Consider the following 24,463-nt stretch of genomic DNA (forward strand, 5'->3'; position numbering starts at 1 on the left):
AGTAGTTGTAGTAAAGGGAGGGGGGGGGGAGGTATCTTCCTTAATCAGATTACGTGTCAAAGCTAGGTGTTTATTATTATTGTTATTATTGTTATTTTGAAATAAATAGCTTACTTAAAAGCTTTAATAAAGGTTGATGACGATACATTTAACGAATTGCTATCCTAATTGCGCTGTACATTAACTGATAATGTAATATTACAACGTATCATTAATGTTTCTTAGTCCATTAAATCAAATTAACAACTCATTTGTGCACATTTTTAATTATACATAATTAATCTAAACGAGATTCAGCTCAAACCAAAACAAGAATCAATACGTAGCATTCTAGAAGAAACCATTACCAGCTAATCTGTCATTACAATGTATTGTACTTTTCAAAAACTCAAACATTTGTGGACGTCTAGGAGACATTGATGCTGAAAATAGGGTCACAGTTATGGCTGGTATTGAACATTCTTAAAAGTAGAGTAAAAAAACAAACAAACAGAAAACAAAACCTTGTCAAGTTTCCACAATATGACTCAAGCTTTTTTAAGTATACAAAAATAGAAATCAAGGCCCTTACATTTTTTTAGCGGAGGGGGGGGGGGTACCTCGTACAATTGCATTTTCTCTCCAAATTGTGCTTTAGTAAGAAAATAACAATGTGCTTTAGTAAGAAAATAACAATGTGCTTTAGTAAGAAAATAACAATGTGCTTTAGTAAGAAAATAACAATGTGCTTTAGTAAGAAAATAACAATGTGCTTTAGTAAGAAAATAACAATGTGCTTTAGTAAGAAAATAACAATGTGCTTTAGTAAGAAAATAACAATGTGCTTTAGTAAGAAAATAACAATGTGCTTTAGTAAGAAAATAACAATGTGCTTTAGTAAGAAAATAACAATGTGCTTTAGTAAGAAAATAACAATGTGCTTTAGTAAGAAAATAACAATGTGCTTTAGTAAGAAAATAACAATGTGCTTTAGTAAGAAAATAACAATGTGCTTTACTAAGAAAATAACAATGTGCTTTACTAAGAAAATAACAATGTGCTTTAGTAAGAAAATAACAATGTGCTTTAGTAAGAAAATAACAATGTGCTTTAGTAAGAAAATAACAATGTGCTTTAGTAAGAAAATAACAATGTGCTTTAGTAAGAAAATAACAATGTGCTTTAGTAAGAAAATAACAATGTGCTTTAGTAAGAAAATAACAATGTGCTTTAGTAAGAAAATAACAATGTGCTTTAGTAAGAAAATAACAATGTGCTTTAGTAAGAAAATAACAATGTGCTTTAGTAAGAAAATAACAATGTGCTTTAGTAAGAAAATAACAATGTGCTTTAGTAAGAAAATAACAATGTGCTTTAGTAAGAAAATAACAATGTGCTTTAGTAAGAAAATAACAATGTGCTTTAGTAAGAAAATAACAATGTGCTTTAGTAAGAAAATAACAATGTGCTTTAGTAAGAAAATAACAATGTGCTTTAGTAAGAAAATAACAATGTGCTTTAGTAAGAAAATAACAATGTGCTTTAGTAAGAAAATAACAATGTGCTTTAGTAAGAAAATAACAATGTGCTTTAGTAAGAAAATAACAATGTGCTTTAGTAAGAAAATAACAATGTGCTTTAGTAAGAAAATAACAATGTGCTTTACTAAGAAAATAACAATGTGCTTTGGTAAGAAAATAACACTTAGCTCTTCTTTTGAAAAGATGTTTCATGTGAAACGTGTCAGGTGTTAATTCTTCATCTTCGTCTTATCTTATCTTATACAGACTTTACATCTTTTGCATTGAATAGAATTTTTTTTCAATGAAACCCCTTCCATTGTTTGATGTTGTCTGCCCATCGTTTTCTCTCTCTCTCTCTCTCTCTCTCTCTCTCTGTCACTTATTAGTTTTCCTGGTACTGTTCCCTGAAGGAAGGTCTTTGTGAACCCTGACGACCTTCTGAAACGGTCATATATTTTTAGTTTGCGTTTTTCAGCAGTGTGCAGCTGGTCATCTTAAGACCAAATGTCCTTTGGGATCCTGTTTAGAGTATCCTTATCTGTGATGTGATCTATCTAGGTCATAGTTAATTTTTAAAATGTGTCCTAATAGCGGGGTTAATTCAAAGTTGTTCCCTAGACCAGGGAACGGTTATTTCGAACCACTAATCTCTCTAACATTCTCTCTCTCTCTCTATGTGTGTGTGTGTCTCTCTCTCTTCCTTCTAGCTCATTTCACCTTCAAGGTATGAAAGATAACAAACGAGATTCAATAAAATAAAGTTTAGTGTTGCAAACATTTTTCTGAAAACTATTTCATGGAATTGAGATACTTGAAGCTTCCAGACCGACTTACTTCCCCTTGATGACTCTGTTAAAGAAAACTAAAATGAACGGACAGTAGGAGTGAAGGCCCTTTGGGAAATGTTTAAGCATGGACATTTGGTCTGCCTCCACCAGTTGCTGGCTGAATTAAAAACAAAGTTCACAAAGAATTCACAAATTAATGTATTTACATTTTATAGGAAATTAAAAGTAATGTGGAGATAATTCATTTTCTTAAACTGGACAATGGTTAATCCATATCTCTCTCTTCTGTCCCTTGACTTTCGTCGTAAAGGATGCTGGAACAGTTCGTGTGTAACCAACTCTCGGAGAAGTCGGGACATTCTTTTACGTTGTTTAGCCACTTGTGTCTTTGGACGAGCTTTCTGCGTGCTCCTTCCGCTGCACTTGAAGGATCACTTTTGACAGTCAGTCATGTCTTACAATAGGACCAAACCAGATCATCGTTTGACTCTTTACAGTATTGAGGACCTCCTCTTCCTTTTGGCCGGCCAGAGTGTTTACTTGTAAAAGTACAAACTCATTTGTCTTTTCCTGGTATCTGATAAACTGTCCTACACAACATATCGTTTGATATTAGAGATTTAGGTCGTTCGCTAACATTTTTTTAACTATATACTTTTTTAGACCATAACACCTATTTTTATAAGCACTTGGATCGCTCAGTGGCTAACACGTCAGATTACATCATGGAGGCTCGAGACCCTCGAGTTTGAATAAATAAAGCACTTGGATCGCTCAGTGGCTAACGAGTCATATTACATCATGGAGGCTCAAGACCTTCGAGTTCGAATAAATAAATAAACAGCAGCACGAAAACCTTCTCCCAGATATTTTCACCCCTCTTCCTAAACACACACTGGTCCACAAGAGTGATTGGACCATAAAGCATTGAGCATTCTATAAGCATGAACGTTGCGTTAAACAAAAACCAAAAATAAAACAACTGAAAGCCATCCTTAGCTGTGGTGTTGGAAGTTCACAGTTTGTTTCATTGTTTTTTCCGGTAGTAACTTTTGCCCCAGAAGAATATAGGCTGTAAGGTGCTCTCTATTTGTTAAGGTCATAATTGACCCCCAGACAATTTAGATTTGTATAGACACATTCATCTCACGTCATCAAAGATGTATTTGATGTCTTATCCTGTAGAATATTTCATTCACCGAAGCTTCTAGAAGCTGAAGAGAACAGACAACAAATTATTTGGATGACATTCGTAATGCATGGCGACTGGCGGAACTCTAGGATGAGAAAATATATAAATAGAGTATGAAATAGAGTGAGATGTTTAATCCATGCCTTTATGTCCGATGTCCGATGTGAATTCCTTCATCAACGACATTCGACTTTACGACAATCCTCATTTTCATGTCAATGTTTTTGAGGACATTAGGCTTTGAGTAGACATTTTTTAATGCATGACATGAAGGTACATAGTAGACTAGCATTGCTTCAATGGTCTCTACATAGAATCTATGAGTTTGTTAGAGCTATGATCGTGACTAGTGGGCTTTTCAGGTTGATCTTTCAGGTCATGACGCCATTCAACAAAATTCTTGTTTTATTCTTGAGATCTCGGTTTATTGTTTCACTAGCGATTATTTCAATGATTGCTGTACAGATACAGATAACATTTGGTCAATATGTCTACACTCTTGAGTCATGGTGTATGTATTGAGATAACATTTGGTCAATATGTCTACATTCTTGAGTCATGGTGTATGTATTGAGATGACATTTCTTCAAAATGTCTACACTCTTACGAGTCATGGAGTATGTATTAAGATGACATTTCTTCAAAATGTCTACACTCTTACGAGTCATGGAGTATGTATTGAGATGACATTTCTTCAAAATGTCTACACTCTTACGAGTCATGGTGTATGTATTGAGATGACATTTCTTCAAAATGTCTACACTCTTACGAGTCATGGAGTATGTATTAAGATGACATTTCTTCAAAATGTCTACACTCTTACGAGTCATGGAGTATGTATTGAGATGACATTTCTTCAAAATGTCTACACTCTTACGAGTCTTAGTGTATATGTTGAGATGATATGGTGTATATGTTGAGATGATATGGTGTATATGTTGAGATGATATGGTGTATATGTTGAGATGATATGGTGTATATATTGAGATGATATGATGTATATATTGAGATGATATGGTGTATATGTTGAGATGATATGGTGTATATATTGAGATGATATGGTGTATATATTGAGATGATATAGTGTATATGTTGAGATGATATGGTGTATATATTGAGATGATATGGTGTATATATTGAGATGATATGGTGTATATGTTGAGATGATATGGTGTATATATTGAGAGGCCAGACCTAGCTACCTAGCCATGAAAGTCTTTCGATTTTTATGTCAGTAAGAATACCCAAAATTCCAGGCCGAGTATATATCTATCTTTATTAAGTTTTGTTCACGTGAGTTAAGTCGCTGGCTAAGAGGAAGACACTTTTATCTCTGGCGCTAGTGTTTGCCTCTGGGTGCTTTTGAACATAATCAACTTTCAATTCATCTATTTATAGTAACGTCAAAAAAACTGTACAGGCCAAAGCCCTTGACCTCGTATTAATAGATCTACCCTACAAAGGGCTATAATTCAGTTCGGCGAAATCAATGCAATCCAATAGAATCTACATGGGATGTGTCTCCACGTGTGTCGATGCGCGCGCTTACGAGACAGCGCGTGCGTGTGTTTCCGAGACTGAAATGTGAAATTCGGAACGCACAAACCGGAAATTAGTTAGCCGCGTAACTTGAAACTCTGAAATAGAGAGCGGTACAGAAAGAGAGAAACCATTCAAGCGATAAGACGGAAGCAAAAAGTTTTGTAGAGGTTTTTCTTTTGGGTGGGAATCTTAAAATAAACATGATGTGCTAACTGATGCAGAATTGGGTTCTACCGTCCTATCAATTATGTAAGCATTGTTTTTATAAGTATGCCATCTCATTGGGCAGTTTTTATAAAAGGCGTGAGAATATTACAACCTGATGTTTAGAGTTCCAATAATTTCTAATACCAAAGTCTGTACCTGTGCTGTTTATATAGTCTTCCATGTTCATCTAACATTCTCTGAACGCTCTGGTCCACTCTCTTTAATGGACGTGTGGAGAAGGTTTTGGTGCTGCAGTGAATATACTTTGCAACTGGATTAATCTATAAATGTCTCAGGACTACCTGTAGTAACGGTATTAGTTCGTAGGCAGTAGTACGAACAAATTATTTTATGGATGCAGCCTCGATTGTAATATGAGATCAAAACCATTTCAATGCAGATTGAATAACTTAACGCCAAATCTTTTTTTTTTTTGTCCCCAATAATCGTTTTAAGCTCAATTTTCTAAATTAGGGAGGTCTATTACTCACAAAAAATGGGGGAAAAAAAGTTATAACAAATTATTGTTGTTGCTCTTTTTTATATTTTAAACATTAGACGTGATTTTTAATTTTACTATAACTTTTTGAAATAAAAAAAGATTTCTATTTTAAAGTAATCTCACCATGTAGATGGAAGTCTAATAATTAAGCAATAATTTAACAAAGCTCTATAGTTTTGTAATTCTAGTTAAGGTTTTAGTAGAGCCCCAGTGGCTTTGCCCTCTAATCACACATCCTTCTGTCTGTTCCGTTTGGGTCTTAGATTTTATATATATTTATATATTTATATCGATAGATAGATAAATAGATAGATAGATAGATAGATAGATAGATAGATAGATAGATAGATAGATAGATAGAGATAGAGAGAGAGAGATAAATAGATAGATAGATAGATAGATAGATAGATAGATAGACAGACAGACAGACAGACAGACAGACAGACAGACAGACAGACAGACAGACAGACAGACAGACAGACAGACAGACAGACAGACAGACAGATAGATAGATAGATAGATAGATAGATAGATAGATAGATAGATAGATAGATAGATAGATAGATAGACAAATCAGAAATGATGACATCCACGTACTAGTTGTTAAATTCTAAAGTGTGTTTTCAATGACAATAGCCTATGTACTTGTACTGCCCACACCATAATTAGCTTTCCATTCACACGCACAAATGTCTAATGACTTGCTGAGGATTTTCTTTATTCTAGTTTTGTTTCGTCATTCTTATCCGGTTACTTACTTTAAGGATCATGCATTGTTGGAAGTACCAAGGGGCCATTTATTATTCAGATTCCTTTTACAGACGTTAAAGTTAAAGCGTTAATGCTATTTATAAAATTTAAACAGTAATTGAAAACAAATCAATGAATACTATATATTCAAATAATAAAGTAAAACAGATATTCATATTTTAATTTCCATTATTATCTTTGGCATTTTAGTCTCGAGAGACGATCTTTTCCCTTAAAGAGGCCAATTCATTATTATGGAAGCCTAAAGATTCTAATTGGCCAAACACAAAGCGATTCTGTTCCTTGAATCTTCAATGTCACTTCTCCGTGTGTTACAACTATTATTGTTATAATGATAATGTCTTGTGTTCCATGTTATGTAACTGCTGCTGCTCTTTGATTTCTCTATGTACTTATTTCTTCTAATGCTTCCTGTTTAACATGTGCCTGGGGGTGGCTATATGTCAAAGGGATACTACTCTGGTACTCGGTAATAATAAACTATGTGTTAGTTCCCCGAGTCCCACTGGGCTTTAACGTTAAATAAAGTTCAATAATGAATGAAGTGATCTTCCTGAAAGTTTCATACACGGTGTTGTCACGTGACACGAGTTGATGTGCCAAATGTTCACTTGATAGGAAACTAAAAAGTAAATGATTCAAATTGTTGACTATGACGAAATTGTGAGGTTTTAGTAGAAACTGGAGAATGTTGATTGTCTTCCCACAAAGACTATACTCTAGCTCGTTCAATAAGTGGTCATCAATAGTTTCACTTAAATACTTAGGAGACTCAAACCCAGAGACAGCCCTGTGCCTCCCCAAACCCCACTCCAGAACGTTTTACTTTTTGTTTGAAGCGTTTTTTTTTTATTACTTGAAATATTAGAAGAAAAATTTTCTTGCAAATCCTTTAAGTCCAATTTCATTTCACTGGTTGTGTCTAAGACAAGCCAAAGAAATTGAATAAAATAAAGTTTAAAAAATAAAATGGCACAGTCAGAACGAAAGCTAGAGAGAGAGAGAGACAGACAGAGAGAGAGAGAGAGAATGGCGGAGGGAGAGAAAAAAATGGTGAAAAGGAGGGGTGAGGAGAGAAGACACTATTTCATCATATTGACATTTTTGGCGGTCGATTATAGCCCTTGTCATGGCGCCATTAACGGTCATTTTCTTGATGGAAATGTCAATGACGGAAACGGGTCCATCTCTCGCTCTTGTCCACACTGTTCCGAGAGATCATGACCTGTAAGTTATGGTAGATGTTCTGGGATTTTCTACTTGGCTACACCAGTGGCTGGGTAGACTGAAGTTGACATTCCTAAGTTTAAAACAAAAACAGAACTAAAAATAGAGTGAAGGGGAGAGAAAAAAGAGAGAGAGACAGATAGACGGAGAACAAAAAATTTAAAACGTTTTATTTACATGACATTTTTTTAAGCTTAGAAAAATAAACAACAAAAACACTGGTCAATGATTCTCAAGCGTATAACATTTAAATATTCTTCGCAATCGAAGACATTGTCCTTCAATTTTATGTATCTAAAAAGAGAAAGCATTAATTTCTTCAGAAGCAAAACATCGATTCTCTCAGAGGCAAAACATTAATTATTTCAAAGCGAAACATTGATTTTTTTCAGAGCAAAACATTGATTATTTCAGAGTAAAACATTGATTCTTACATAGGCCTAATAAAGATTCTTTCCTACGTATAAAATTGATCACAAAGTTGACAAATGTCGAGAGTCATTTTTTAATATTTATTTTCAACAAAAGCAAACCAATAGAAGGTTTACAAATTATAAATTACTAACGACCTCGCTATGTTTTCAATGTGCCAATCCTGCTCCATATACGTGGTTTCAATATTTATTTTTAAAGTTGATTTTGTTGCTAGCAGTGCGGTTGGTAGTTTGAGACTCACCGAAGATAAGCGAGAAATTATGTGAATTATAGAAAGGTCCACGCGGCTAACTTCTTGTCTCGAGCGAGTAGTGGACTTTGTAACTGACCAACGTGGACAATGAGGACAAGGAAATACAATTTTCATCACATTTCCACTGGCTGGTCAGCCCGGAGCGAGTGGATGGACACAGCCCTGTCCTGGGGATGATGTGATCAGGAAGGTCCTTCATAAAGAGTGTCCCCTGAGGGGGAAAAGGCGTTAGGGGGCGTCGCACTAAGACACGCCCGGGTTGAAGAAAGTGTTAAGCTCTTCTCGGTGAAAGATTATGATTTTTATAAATAGCGGAAGTAATCGTCTCCATAGTGATTCGGTAATATAAGCTCTTTCTATACATAATTCATGATCATCTGACCTTTAGCCTCTAAAGCCTGGCCCACTTCGTCCACAATGTTTGACCATCGTCCTCTAGCAAGTCTACTTCTCTGAAGTATGTTATTTCAAAAACAAACTAAACAGAATAGAAACTAAATTGGACTCCTATCTGGACTAAACAAAGAAAACTACTCAAGAATTACACACACCAAGTCAAAGTAGATCAATTTGAGAACATTATTGTATAAGGTGTGTATAAACTAAACTACTAACAGTTGTCCATAATGATCAATTACTTAAAAAGATTGTACTACACTTAAATAAAGTTTGTGTACACAGTTGTATCATGTGTACAAGTCGTTATGTTTATACAGGTAAGCTTATGAAGTTATAATATCTGTCACTGTCTTCCTTATAAGAACTAAAGATTTTGATATATGAACTTTTAATATCTGGCACTGTCTTCCTTATAAGAACTAAAGATTTTGATATATGAACTTTTAATATCTGGCACTGTCTTCCTTATAAGAACTAAAGATTTTGATATATGAACTTTTAATATCTGGCACTGTCTTCCTTATAAGAACTAAAGATTTTGAAGTGGACGTGTAGCAAGTGCCTAAAACAATTTGAATATATCCAGCAGAAGGTAGGGCGAATGTAGGTCTGTATGTCCCGCATAGGAATCAAAACTTTTTGACCAATCTTGATAAAACTTGGAATAAATGTTCCTTAGATCATGGCGGAGAACGTAGTGTATGTTCAATGTCACACACACACACACACACACAACCCGGGGGGGGGGGGTAAAAAAAAAGAAATGCTTAAATTTTTCCCTATTAAAGAGCGAAACTCGATTACAAATCGGGTAAACCCGGCCCGTTGGCCGCAGGTCATATTCGGCTAGTTCAATATAAAACAATGTTTGACATATATTCAAAGATCACATATTTACATGATTAGTGCTACGTTACGAAATAAATGTTATATTTACACATGACATCATTAATGCTACACTTATATGATCAAAGCAACATTTACATCATCAAAAAAATCCGATCATCTTCCATCGGCTGCAACAAAAACCACGTGACCTAAACTGATGATTACAAATGAAGTCCCTAATTAAGTCTTAAAGAATTGTAATAAGCCAGGCAAGATATAAATCGATTTAGTTTTACAGGCAGAGCTCTAAGTATGAAATTGTCGTGATCAATACTCGAGCCAATTGAATATTGTGTTACTCTTAGTTGGCCAGTCTACTTTATTGAAGAAGGAAAAGAAATCTGGCAACTTCGTTCTTCGTGGCTAAATGAGTGGTTGACAATTCATTGCGAAAATGGGATGTTACTTGTGTGTTGCCTGTCGTACCTTTTTTTGTGTTAACCAAAAGGAATGCTTGATTGTTTATATGAGCAATAAGTACTAGAATACTGCACTAGAGTGATGAAACAATAACTACCAGAAAGTATTACTAGAGTTATGTAACAAAACAAATGGTCAATGGAACATTATTAAAGGCAACGGACGTTTATGATTGTATATCGTTTGTCGTGAAAATGTATTTGTTATCATTGTTGTATTGCGTTTGTTGAAATGGTTAGTACATTGTAAAATGAAATAGTTTACTTGCATCTTTAAAATACCAGCTTTTAGTAGTCAAACTGTTTCTTTACAATGATTGTTTTTTTAAATAGTAATTTTAATTCATTCATTGATTCTAGTATAATTTATATTTTAATATGAGTCAATTTAAGCTCTACTTTTGCCTTTGCATTAAGCTTATTAATAAATGTACGTTCAATATTGAATGTTCCCTCTCACCTCTGTATATAAATAGAATCAATACAAGCTTTGGTATCCTCGTCGCAATTCTGCACTTTTACCCAATGTAGCGACGTCTCAACGACAGATAAACGTCCAATAAATGCGAGAGCGAGACACGGTGAACTAATGAATGCCATAAAAACTGGATTTTATTAAAAATTTAATCTTAGTCGCTTTAATATCAATTATAGAGCAAATTTTGCTGCTTTTTTTTTTAGGGGTGGGGGGTGGGAAGGGGGGCTTTTGCTTCTTTTTTAGCCATCATGCCTCTTTCTGGTTATTCTGGCCTCATACAGTTTTGTTTCTTCGGAGTCTGCTGCCGCTATTGTTTCCTTTTAATATCTGGGAGGTGAAGTTGTTACTTTGTTATCGTGACAATGATGTTGTCCCATGTGAAAACTGGCGGCAATGACATTGATGGTATCATCTTAATTAGATGTCAATATTTAGTGATTGCATTGATTTTGACTGCTATAACAGAAACATTAGTTTGGATGAAATAGCTTGGAGAGAATACATTTCTCAGTAACAACATTCGAAGTGAATTGTGTGAAATAACAAAATGTTTTTCAAATGCAAATAAACTCAAGAGAAAGCAGAGACAAGCGTTCAAACAAAGTGCTCATGAAAAACGTTTGGTTTTACTTAATTTTCACGTTTATTTCCCCTGAGTATAATGTCTCCTCTTGCCACAAATATAAGGTTACCTCCCTTAGGGTGCCGCAATGCTTGAAGCATTTCTGAGTTTTCAAGATCTATTCAGTTCGGCAAAACTGGGAAAGGAATGTCAGTGTAGAGTACAAGAGGAGAAATGAACCAATAAAAAGACGTTACCATTAATGTCACATGACTTTTGTATTCTTGAATGGAGCGCACGTCTTTTGTATCTAATTCAGTTCAGTTGAATACTTTCTTTTCCATGATACGCTTTTAGAATGTGTGTACACTAAATGTATCGGTTGCAGTGTATGTTCAAACATAAAGAGTTTGTGTAACGGAGAATAATTGCTCATCTTTACTTCAGTGCAATTTTAGTGTAAACTACTATGGACCAAATGAGTCCACATTAAATGTTTATATTTGCTAGTACAAGTTAGCTATTGGTTTTAAAAGTTTGTTCCAACTTGTACTCTGTCCCCCGAGGTTAAAAGTTCTGGTTAACATTTACTTGGGAAAACGGGATGTTACTTTTGTGTTGTGTTCTAAGACAACTACATCGGTTTACATGTACCAGCAGTCTGGAGCTACAACCCGACCACAGAATATCAACACATATATATGTCAGCTTTTCTGAGACCAAATAAGTCGTCCTGTATCTGAGATGCATCGCTACAACCAGAAATCAATTAAATAAATCATTCTAAATCGGAAAGGACCAGTACAGTTGTTTCCGAATCAGGCAGATTTAGATCTCCTTAGAGTTATTCCTCGAGAAGTGGTCAGAGATATAGCACATAAAATTTGATATTCATTTCAATCAAAAAACATAAAAGTTACAAAATTACGACACTCATTAACCAAATAACAAGTAACGATAAAAGAGAGCACTGTGAAGAGTTTTCATAACACAATGAATGCGATTGGATCATTTGAATAATTGTAAAATGAATACCAAGCTTTTCTTTGCACCTTCAAAGAAGAGGTCTTCATGGAAAGATGTTGAACTAAGAAGAGGGGAGATGATTGGAGGAAATAAAAAAATATTTTGGCGTGATACGAAAAAAAAAATGCAATGTTGAGTGTTGATGGAATGGAAGTTAAGGTGAGCGTTGGAGTGTCTTCTAGCTCACATGAAGACACATGGAATGAGAACAATTTGAAATACATTAGCAAAACAACAAAAATGGATATGAGGAAATTTAAATAAAACCAAACTCAAGCAGATTACAAACTTTAGACCTAAACACAGGAGCGTTCATCGGATGAAAAGGGACACGCTACTTATATTTACATACCAACTTAAACTAAAACACAGAAACGTAGCACAAAGAAGCACATAATAAAGATAATTATTATTATTATTATTATTATATGGACCAAAAGAAAGAAAAGAAAAAGAAACACATTTAGACGTATTTCCAATGCCACAACATATTGAAGTTATCAGGGACAGAAAGAAAAACAATTGCTATGAATATAGATTGTATTTTTGAGATAGATAGATAGATAGATAGATAGATTGATTGATTGATTGATTGATTGATTGAAACACATTTAGACGTATTTCCAATGCAACAACATATTGACGTTATCAGGGACATAAATAAAAACAATTGCTATGAATATAGCTTGTATTTTTGAGATAGATAGATAGATAGATAGATAGATAGATAGATAGATAGATAGATAGATAGATAGATAGATAGATAGATAGATAGACCACAAGAGGATCCTAGCATTGGATTTTTAAAGACTATAGTAGGATCCTAGGTATCAACTACAAATACCGCATCCCATATAAAGAACTATTAGGAACAGGATTAGAAGAGCTAATGGGCCCCACGATGACCTGCTGACCACTGTCAAAAAACTTTAAGGTCCTCAGGGCTTGAAGTACCAGGAAAAAGAAGCCAGGCAGAGACAGCGATGGGAAGACAACTTTCGAGAATGTCATTGAAACAGATTCTATTGAAGACAGAGGAATGGAGAAAGACCATCAATACATCATGCGTGGTGCCAGTGGCGTAGCTAGGTATATGATGCCCGGTGCGGTAATTCCATATGATGCCCTCAAAAAAAAATCGAAATAAAACTGCGGAAGAACTTTTTTTCCCAAAATAACAAGTATTCATTGTTAGAGTATTGCTAGCAGGCACAAAAAAAAAGCAACTAGACAAAAAAGATATTACAAATAAATCGTACGTGCTTTCTTGTTAACAAAAATATCAGTATTCAAACATCATCTGAAAAGTCTTCAGGTCAATCTCCCAATGTCGTAAGTTCTACAGTATATTATCTTTGAAACCGAAAAGCCCAAGGGAAGTGGAACTTAATAAATACTGTAAAGTTTGATGTCCCTCACAGCCTGATGCCCCGTGCGGCCCGCACCACCCGCACGTGGCTAGCTACGCCTCTGCGTGGTGCCCCAACGGTTCAACAGACTAAGCAATGGGTGAAGTAACACTGAACTCACTGTATTAAACAAAAATTATTTCTTGGCTTAAAATAGTTCAAAATTATTTAAAATGTAAAATAGTTACAGAGGTTTCAATACTGTTATCTTTATAATTGAAACTCTAATTAAACAAATCCATAGTGAAATGTTACAATGAAAGTAAAGATAACAGATAACAATTAGAATAGATAATTTTTAAAAAACAACTTGTGTAAATAATTAGTATTAATTATGTAAAACAATTAGGCTTATTGATATTTATTGGTACTTTAACTACTAACTTTTTATTGGCATCTGATTGATTGTTTCCACTTCACCGACCCTTATAATAGAAACATTTACGGATCCTGTTTCGGTAGGGGTGGGGGGGAGTAGGTGTAAAAAGAGAGAGAAACTGTTTCTATTTATTTAATCATCTATTTTGTAGCGATGCTGCTCGTGCCCAGAGAACGAATAAGGTCAGGCTTAGCTGGTGTTAAATGCTCTCGTTTAACGAAAAGCTGAAAAGGCTAGGGGGAATAACCAAATAATTATTTCTGAAGACAAAGAATGAGCTAGTTACCTTCCTTGCATTCTCTCAACAGGAAGACTTGATCAGATTATCAGGCCATTAGGGGTTGGGATTTTTCATTGGCCTTATGTCCAAAGAGACACTGTCTCGACTCTCAAGTGCAATCAATAATCTTGATGAGGTTAATTGGTCGTCATAAATGGCAAAAAGACACGCACTAAGGTGTTGAGGAAGGGGAGAGGTGTATGTGTCTTGGGGCTGCCGGAAGGTACCTCCCTCTCAGTATTGTGCACCCATGTCAATCTAATTAATGACCATCATTTCGAAGGAATGTAAATTACCAGCTTTAAAACTGCCTAATACAGATGAAAATATGCCTTCACACACACACACACACACACACACACACATATATATATATATATACACATATACACATATACACAACCATACAGAGTGAATATTGAAATAATTTCTAGATGAATAAAAATAAGAGTTTAAAAAAATGACACCTTTTGGATCTTACGATCTAAAGCGGGAGAGGGCAGTTGATTTAAGGCTCATCAGTTTCTGTGGCTAGCAGATAACGAGGGTATCATGTGGCCAGAAGAACGACCGTCCCCAACGTATGTCAGGTGTCCGGGTTGTGTAGACTCAGAGGCGTCCTAAAAATCCAGACATTTTAAATGCCAGTCTTTATCAAACTCTGGACTCTACTTATGTTCCACTGTTACCACTCAGGCACTACGGCCCAAAATGAAGGGAAACTTTCATTAACTATGTTGTTGTTATTCTTTTATTCTTGTCAATATTGGTGTCAGCAAATAGTTACTATGACTTTTGTATTTAATGAAAGCGTATCTATTCACTAAATATACGAAAAGGAGATAATTTCGACATCTTTCGAATAGTAATTAAACTCAACGCTAACTTAACGTTTATGGAATTGTCTGCTTCTGTCAGCATCACCTTCACACTTTCTGGTACACATAGACACACTAGCTGGTACAGACACACTTGCTGGTACACAGAGACACACTTGCTGGTACACAGAGACACTTGCTGGTACAGACAGACTCACTTGCTGGTACACAGAGACACTTGCTGGTACAGACAGACACACTTGCTGGTACACATAGACACACTTGCTGGTACAAAGAGACACTTGCTGGTACAGACAGACTCACTTGCTGGTACACATAGACACACTTGCTGGTACACAGAGACACACTTGCTGGTACAGACAGACTCACTTGCTGGTACACATAGACACACTTGCTAGAACAGACACACTTGCTGGTACAGACACACTTGCTGGTACAGACACACTTGCTGGTACACATAGACACACTTGCTGGTACACATAGATACACTTGCTGGTACACATAGATACACTTGCTGGTACACATAGATACACTTGCTGGTACACATAGATAAACTTGCTGGTACACATAGATACACTTGCTGGTACACATAGACACACTTGCTGGTACACATAGACACACTTGCTGGTACACACAGACACACTTGCTGACACATAGATACACTTGCTGGTACACATAGACACACTTGCTGGTACACATAGACACACTTGCTGGTACACATAGATATACTTGCTGGTACACATAGACACACTTGCTGGTACACATAGACACACTTGCTGGTACACATAGACACACTTGCTGGTACACAGAGACACACTTGCTGGTACACAGAGACACTTGCTGGTACAGACAGACTCACTTGCTGGTACACAGAGACACACTTGCTGGTACACATAGACTCACTTGCTGGTACACATAGACACACTTGCTGGTACACATAGACACACTTGCTGGTACACAGAGACACACTTGCTGGTACACAGAGACACTTGCTGGTACAGACAGACTCACTTGCTGGTACACATAGACACACTTGCTGGTACACAGAGACACACTTGCTGGTACACACAGACACACTTGCTGGTACAGACAGACTCACTTGCTGGTACAGACAGACTCACTTGCTGGTACACAGAGACACACTTGCTGGTACACATAGACTCACTTGCTGGTACACATAGACACACTTGCTGGTACACATAGACACACTTGCTGGTACACATAGACACACTTGCTGGTACACAGAGACACTTGCTGGTACAGACAGACTCACTTGCTGGTACACATAGACACACTTGCTGGTACACAGAGACACACTTGCTGGTACACACAGACACACTTGCTGGTACAGACAGACTCACTTGCTGGTACACAGAGACACTTGCTAGTACAGACAGACTCACTTGCTGGTACACATAGACACACTTGCTGGTACACAGAGACACACTTGCTGGTACACACAGACACACTTGCTGGTACAGACAGACACACTTGCTGGTACACACAGACACACTTGCTGGTACAGACAGACTCACTTGCTGGTACACAGAGACACACTTGCTGGTACAGACACACTTGCTGGTACACATAGACACATTTGCTGGTACACATCACTTGCTGGTACACATAGACACACTTGCTGGTACAGACACACTTGCTGGTACAGACACACTTGCTGGTACAGACGGACACAATTGTGGGTAACTACAGACACACTAGTGGGTAACCACAGACACACTTAATGGTACACACAGACACACTTAATGGTACACACAGACACACTTAATGGTACACACAGACACACTTGCTGGTACACATAGACACACTCACACATGTAATCAAACGCTAGCGTTTCCTCTCTACCCTACTCAGCCCAATATAGAAATATTTCCTGGGAAAGTGGAGATGAACTAATAGTACTATATTAATTAATGAAGTCTGGGCAAGTTTGCTAGCTATAAGAAAAAATCTCTTTTTTATAAGTCACCTTCTGAATGGCTCTCTCTCTCTCTCTCTCTATCCCTCCCTCCCTCCCTCCCTCTCTCTCTCTCTCTCTCTCTCTCTCTCTTTCTCTCTCTCTCTCTCTCTCTCAAACATCTACGTGAGTGCCATTAAAACATCTGGCAGTAGAAACAACTGTTGACACTGTAGTCGTGAATGGCATATTCTGGAATGTTTGTCAGCGTGTTGACGTTGGAGTTAGCGCCCCTGTGATTTGTGTGCTTGGACGACAAGAGTTAATGGACCTTGATTGATTTTTTATTTCTGTTGGTTACACGTGTACACACTTGCCATGCTGGACAAATGTTTTTGAATGTATTCTTAGAATCGCCAAAAGTATTAACCAAATTGACCATTTGTACGTTGGCCCTTTGGCTTTAAAACATGGCACCACACCTTGATGGAGGATCACAGAGGAGTGGACACCAGCTGGCTAGAAGCTGCAAACATTGCTTAAGACAGATTTCCAAGGAGACAGCTTACCGCCCAATGTCCCAATGGCGCTGGAGGATTTAAATCTTTAAGAGGACACCAGCAGGAAAGCCGTAAAGACACAAATACATAAGACATTAATCCATCCGTCTTTAAGTAGTTTTAATTTCGTGTTTGAGGAATAAAACAAACTACAAAAACTTAACAACATTTTGATATCAACAAGCGAGGAATTATGACAGGCCACGAATCATTTATGAGTTGTATATTTATTCTTATCAGCACCATAAAGAAAAAAAAAAGACTTATAGAAATAACAAAAGTCCTTTTGACAATATTCTCAGCGTTGTTAAAAGCTAAAACAATCCTCGCATCCCCTTAGCGACACCACTTCAATAAAGCGACACCTTTTATTTTATCCCCAGATAACACTTTTACTCGCCTATATATTTCTGTTTGGTATATCAATTCTATATATATACATAAACACAATGGGCCCTGATTGATTCACTGGGTGACGTATCACTAATTCTGCCACTTGGACACAAAAGTACGAACATTTAACCTGTTTCTACTTTCAGTGTGCCTAGAAAAAAACTAAGCACATTTCACGATCGAAACCGTAGCGGTTAAATTGACCTAAAACGATTTTTTATTACCGATTTTGTTTTAATCACTACACATGCACTTCCTGGAGATGCTTTAATTAATATTTAGTTACATGCATGACTAGATTAACACACTCTACGCATAGGACGTAATTATCTCTTATGTAATTTATAAGATAAAAATTGTATACCTTTTCCAGTGAGATAACCCTTAGATCCATTTTTCAAAAAGCATTTCAATATTAATGTCTCTCTCTCTCTCTCTCTCTCTCTCTCTCTCTCACACACACACACACACAAACAGAGAGAGAGAGAGAGAGAGAGAAACTCTAAAAATCGAAAGTTGTAGTTTCCACTTTGATCTCATCCTCTCTCGTTCCGTAAGGTTGTCAATGCAGGAAGTGGTAATGGATATAAGCAATTCACTAATATATTTCTACATTTAGAGTAATGGCCACATACATTTCTATATTTAGAGTAATCGCAAATATATTTATAAATTCAGAGTAATGGCAAATATATTTCTAAATTTAGAGTAACGGCAAATATATTTCTAAATTTAGAGTAATGGCAAATATATTTTTAAATTTAGAGTGTTTATAGCTATTAAACACTCGCACACCATCCGCATTCACAACACACACACAAACTCATCTACATATACTCACACCTACTCAGACACCAGTACATATACATACTAGATCGATGTCAAGAAAATGTCAGTGAAAAGTTCTACATACCGAAGTGTCTTCATAAAAGAAAGTCCCAACACTTGCTACGCTTACAATCCCCTCGTCATGAATGACATAATTTAATCCGAAATCCGCGGGTTGCGAAAATTCATTAAATGTTTGTAACTCCTCCGCCTCTGGGATAACCTTTAGTTCCGTGTCGAGATCCGCCATCATCGTCTGCACAAGGTTATCACACACCGGAAGTTCACAGCAGTCGACATGTTTTATTTCTGCGTCAGACATTGTTTTTTCGCCTATGATTGGTTAAAGCAATACAGCTACAATGGTCTTTGTTTTCTTTTTAGAGTTTTGAGCCTTATCTTCTGTGAACTGATTGGAATCATACAAAAATTCTCTAATGTTTGTTTGGGCTGTCATGTGGCTCCTATGTGAAATAATGAACTACACACCAAGTTTGGAACAAAGTCTTGTCTTACACTTGAAGTTTATGATAGCACTCTGAATCTAAAAGTATCTCAATCAATCTGTAACCACATGTAGTACTTGTATCCAGTGTCGGTTGTGAGTCGGTTGTGAGTCTATACAAGAGAGTCTCAGTTCAGCTTCTTGACCACATAAGAAGTCTCGTTTCTATTTCTTGACCACAATAGCCAAACGTAGATCTAGAAGTCTATCTCACTTGTCAGACACGCCGTCTCAGCCGTTGTACCATTTGAAAGTTAAACGCTGGTAGCATGGAACTCGAAAGATGATATGATCGAACCGATGATAATATGAATAACAATGCTGGTTGGTCCGACCAGCAGCGTGGACTAGCCACAGTTGCTGGATTAACTCTCAATGCCTATTGTTTTATCTTTCGCAGTCTATACAGCTAGATCTACATCTGATGAGGTCACAGTCGCAGCAGTCAATGGATTAGTTTTCTTTAGAGTCCTAGCATTTTGCTTTCCAAGAGTAAATGGTATAGTCGGCTATAGAAACAAAATATTCACCCTACAGACCTAAACAAAAGCGTGTTTAAAGAACTATTAGATGAAGTTGATGTCTAGACTGAAATATTCATGACCCCAGCAGGGAGAAATGAAAAAAAAAAAGGGGGGGGGGCTAGCTAGTAGGGGGGAGGGGGATGGTCATATATAATTACCGTCATTAATAATAGACATTCAATCGTTTCAGCAGAACGTCCTACAGACAATTAGCACCTCGCAATGATTTACACATGGGTATGGTGTACTGTCAGCACACGCTGAACTGGTCACAAAAATTAGATCTGTATCACAGGAACGAATACATCCAGGCCAAGTCGAGAGGGAACAAAATATTACGTATGGAAGGAAATTGGTTCAAACGTGTTTTGTTTGACACATTGCCTTGGGTGAGATTAGGGGAAGAACAAAAAAAAAAAGGAGGAGAGAGTTATCATTGTGCGAATTTTTATCGGACACTCGGTTGAAATAGAAATATAGAATCTAGTTTATGTATCTTCATGGATATCTAGCTTTACAAACATGCCCCAGCTGCATATCTGCAGATTATAAGACAGGCAATTAACTAAATATTAGAAATTCTTTATGGATCGCTTATAAGGACAAGTACTGAACTAGATATTAGAAGTTTTTTAGTTACAACATTCAAGGATTAAATTTAGAAAGCCGTCAGAAGAGAAGCCTCAAAAGTAAAGTAGCAATTATACATAAAACACTGAACCATAATCTTCAAATACAAAAACAAAATCTATTAAAAATCCTCACAAAGACATAAAGATAAAGGCACATTCCTCGTTCCATATGCTAGGACAAATTTGTACGAATGCTTCTTCTTCCCTAGTGTTATTAGAGCATGAAATGGGTTGCCTGAGATAGCCAGGAAAACCAGTGACTTGGCAGAAATTAAGTCATTGGTTAATATGCATGACTAAATGTAAGACGCGTAGGACGTAATCATCTTCTTTTTTGAAGTAACGTCTGTATTATATAAGATAAGAAGATTATGAAAAGCACTGAACTATATATTAGAAGTTCCTAAATTGAAGGAAATACCGAAAATTTAAAATCTGAAAGAAAAACAGAAGTGAAACAAATAGAGAAACAAAGAGAACAAGAAACAAATAGAGGGAAAAAAATAGAAAAAGACACACACAGAGAGACTAATAGACCAAGACAAAAATAGAAAAAAAACGAAAAAAAAAAACCAAATAGAGAAACTAATAGACCAAGATAAAAATAAAGAGAAAAAAGACACAAATAGAGAGACTAATAGACCAAGAAACAAATAGACCGATAGATCAACAGACCAAAAGACAGACCGACAGTTTACCTGCAACTCCATGTCCAGAATCTCGTCCAGTCCCTCCGCCGTCTCCTCTTTAATCCCCATGATGTCTTCCTCTTTCTCCGTGTCCTCGTCCTCTTCCTGTGTGGGCGCCACAATTGAACTTTGGGGGCCACCTGCTCGCGGTGGCTCCGACCCTGCGGGAACGAATCAGCCCAATAGATGAAGAGCGAGCTTTAACACACAGATTGCACTGACTCTAAGGCATCGCTAGGGGGCGCCAAACATTACACGTGCACAAGCTGGTAGGAGCGTTGAAGACAAAAAGTCGAGAGTAAATGAACCAGGGATGTACTCACGCTGGTGTAACAACATCTACAGATGATATTAAAACAGAAGCGCCCATTCTCTGCTTGTTAGAACCCATCTTGCGAACAATTTTATACACAGCCCTTTTTGTATCCAGGGGAAAGTCACTGATGAATATTTTGACAGTATCAGTTGTCTCCCTCTACAAAGAACAAAAAAAAAAAAAATTAATCAAGGGTTTGACCATTTTAACTTAATAAATTGATAGAAAAAAAAAGTGTGCTCAACCTAGCACATAGTACATAGTAATACATCCCAATGAATAGAATGAATACTATCAGCATTATACATCTAGATAGATTGTACCAAACAATTTTTCTTTCATTTGACTTCTTCCCAAATGAACAATATGAGTTTTTACAAAAGTTTTTTTTTTTGGGAGGGGGGGAGGGGGTATAGGATTAATGTATTTCAAATGTTCCATAAGAATTGAACATCATTATATCCTAGCCTAGAAATCGGTCTCAATGGTAATCATCGCATTTGCATTCCTTTGTTTTTTTATATCTAGATCTCTATGTTAGATATATAATAAGACTAAGTAAATTATATAAGAATTTTGATTGATTTAAAGTGCCATTATGTGCCCCTATGGGTCATGGGGCTGGGCTCATTGAACCCCTTCGCGCCATGGATGCTACACCACTGGTTTGTAACTGTCTCAGCAGATGTATTGTAGCCACCTATGTTATGTTAATAACGGCCACTAGTGTACCTGCAATTAATCATGAGCACAGGTCCTAACAGACTTCACGTAGCAAAGGGACACAACTGTGATTATTATTGAGTCCCAAATTTCTAATGAGAGTACAGAAATAGCCAAGTATCAAGTTGATGCTTTAAAAAGCTCTTATCAATTTACTCCGTCTGTCTGTCTGTCTGGTATACATTTCGCACACGTTATTTCTCCAACTTTCCATTCTCGAATCTAGCACCAGTTTTCACAATTATTCATTTCCCCAAACAAAACTAGAATCATTTCAAAGTGTCATAAAAGCTGAATACGCAATAGAAAAATCAATAAATGCAAGGCATACAGATTAAAATTCAATTATTTAACTGTAAGTATGAATAGAAATATATTTTAGATCAAATATTATTTCAAATAAAGATTTGGCAAATGCATATCAGATACTAATTTTATTGTTACGATTGTATAACATTAGTAAAGACTTAAGCTTACGAACAAAATCATACTGTTCGGGGTCGCCGCATAGCAAGGAATCGCAAAAGGCGTCGCAGAGCTAAAAAGGTTGAGAACCGATGAGCTGGATCATAAGAAAAAATTGCGTTTTTTTTATCGGGTAATCTTTTAGAGAGAGAGAGAGGGAGAGAGAGAGAGAGAGAGAGAGAGGAAAGAGAAGTCTAATTAAAGTCCACAGGAAGAATATGAATTGTTTTAACATCTTGATATTCTTCCCACCTCGACGTGTCTAACAAATCTCTGAAATATTTTTTAAGACAATAAAAAGAAACTTGTAAAAATCTTTCGAAACAAACTTGTGTTCTTCAAGTTGTGACACAAATCCTTGGAACTCAGAGAAGTCAAGAAAACCCAAAGACAGCACGTGGACTTGAAGCCAATCTGTTGCTAGCTCAATTTTTGTTTCTGCTGGATAAAATAAAAACATTCTCTTCCTCAATAAATATTTTTTAAAAGTTTCTGTTTTAATGTATTTTGTGTTTCTTTGTCAGCTGTTTGAAGACTGTGTAACACTTAAAGAAAACAAAGATGATGTTTATGGTATATCAATATTGGAAATAAAACAGTAATGTTGAATGAAAGATCGCCTTGAGAACTGTGGCTGCATTGCCTTGTGGTATGTGCTTTGGACTGCCATCACGATAATCCGGAATACGAACCTCGCCCGCTGCCGTCATGCAGGACTTTTGGGCCAGGTCGTAAAAAATGTCTTGCTGGAGAAAAGAGACAAACGGAACTACTGCATTCAAGAATTTTAATTTAATAAACGACCCGTAAAAATATTTCACTTTATAATTGAAAGAAGATTTTAATTATGTAAGCTGAGACCTCTTTTAAGTTTAATTCTTCGTGTTGATAAATGCGATAGCAATAAATATACTATGCACGTGACAATAAATCAAAATACGCCATGATCCTATCACTTGTCAAGACCAGTTGGGAAAGTGGGAGGGAAGAAAGGTGAATGTTTACATGATCGTTTTTTGACATTATAACAAAAATGCTTCCTCGGGGCTCAAGATTCCGGGACTAATTCCCATCTTATCATCACATCTGTCAAGTACGATTTCCTTCCTTTGTTCAAGATACCAAAGAAAATAATTAATTGCCAATAGTTAAGATAGATAGAAAGACAGACAGACAGATTGATTGATTGATTGATTGAGATCGTCAAAACAAATATAACATATACCAATGCAGTGGCGTAGCAAGATACCCGTGAGCCCGGATTCAAAAATATGTTGGTGGGCCCCCCTCTCCGAAAAGACAAATTTAATGTGTGACAAGAAAAATCGAATAGTAAGTAATAATATCATATATTTAATTAGGACTACATACCAAAAAAAAAGTGTCTTAAAACTTAATATTGATACTTCTTAACAGTATTAAACGAACTTCTTCAATAAGTTTTGATGAGTCTCTACTTCGAGAATGGCCGCTGTGTCGAACATATTGTCTCTGGCAAAGGGAAAAATAACTTGTTGGCTGTGACAATATTTGGAACAAATTAATGATCCAATGGTGTAAATTTAAAAAAAAAAACAGGCTAATCTTGTATTGAATACTGATTTAATGTGTCGTTCAGGAAAGCTTCTTTGCAGGTTTGCATCTCTGAACAATATTCTATGGCAGTATCAAATTTGGTAAGAAAAGACTAGCAGCATATTGGCATCTCAGAACACTTTGTCAATTGGACTTGAAATGAAATCAGGCAATAATGACTGAAAAATGTTGACATTTTTTGTGATAGTAAATAAATGTCATGTGATTGTGAAACAATGA

General features: G+C 36.2%; 1 protein-coding gene across 2 annotated transcripts in view; it reads right to left on the reverse strand.

Moving 5' to 3' along the window:
* Positions 1–21,470, reverse strand: part of LOC106064992 (tetraspanin-18-like) — a 252,594-nt gene extending 231,124 nt beyond the window's left edge. The window contains exon 1 of one of the 2 annotated variants that reach the window (XM_056029265.1): positions 21,154–21,470. In XM_056029265.1, coding sequence (XP_055885240.1) covers positions 21,154–21,213 — 60 coding nt within the window. In that variant the 5' untranslated portion in view covers positions 21,214–21,470. Of the gene's footprint in view, positions 1–18,879; positions 19,132–21,153 lie in introns of those variants that run through there. The other variant, XM_056029259.1, reaches the window with a different exon arrangement.
* Positions 21,471–24,463: the final 2,993 nt, after the last annotated feature.

This window comes from Biomphalaria glabrata, chromosome 5 (assembly GCF_947242115.1).
Source record: "Biomphalaria glabrata chromosome 5, xgBioGlab47.1, whole genome shotgun sequence".
Classification (NCBI taxonomy): Eukaryota; Metazoa; Mollusca; class Gastropoda; family Planorbidae; genus Biomphalaria; species Biomphalaria glabrata.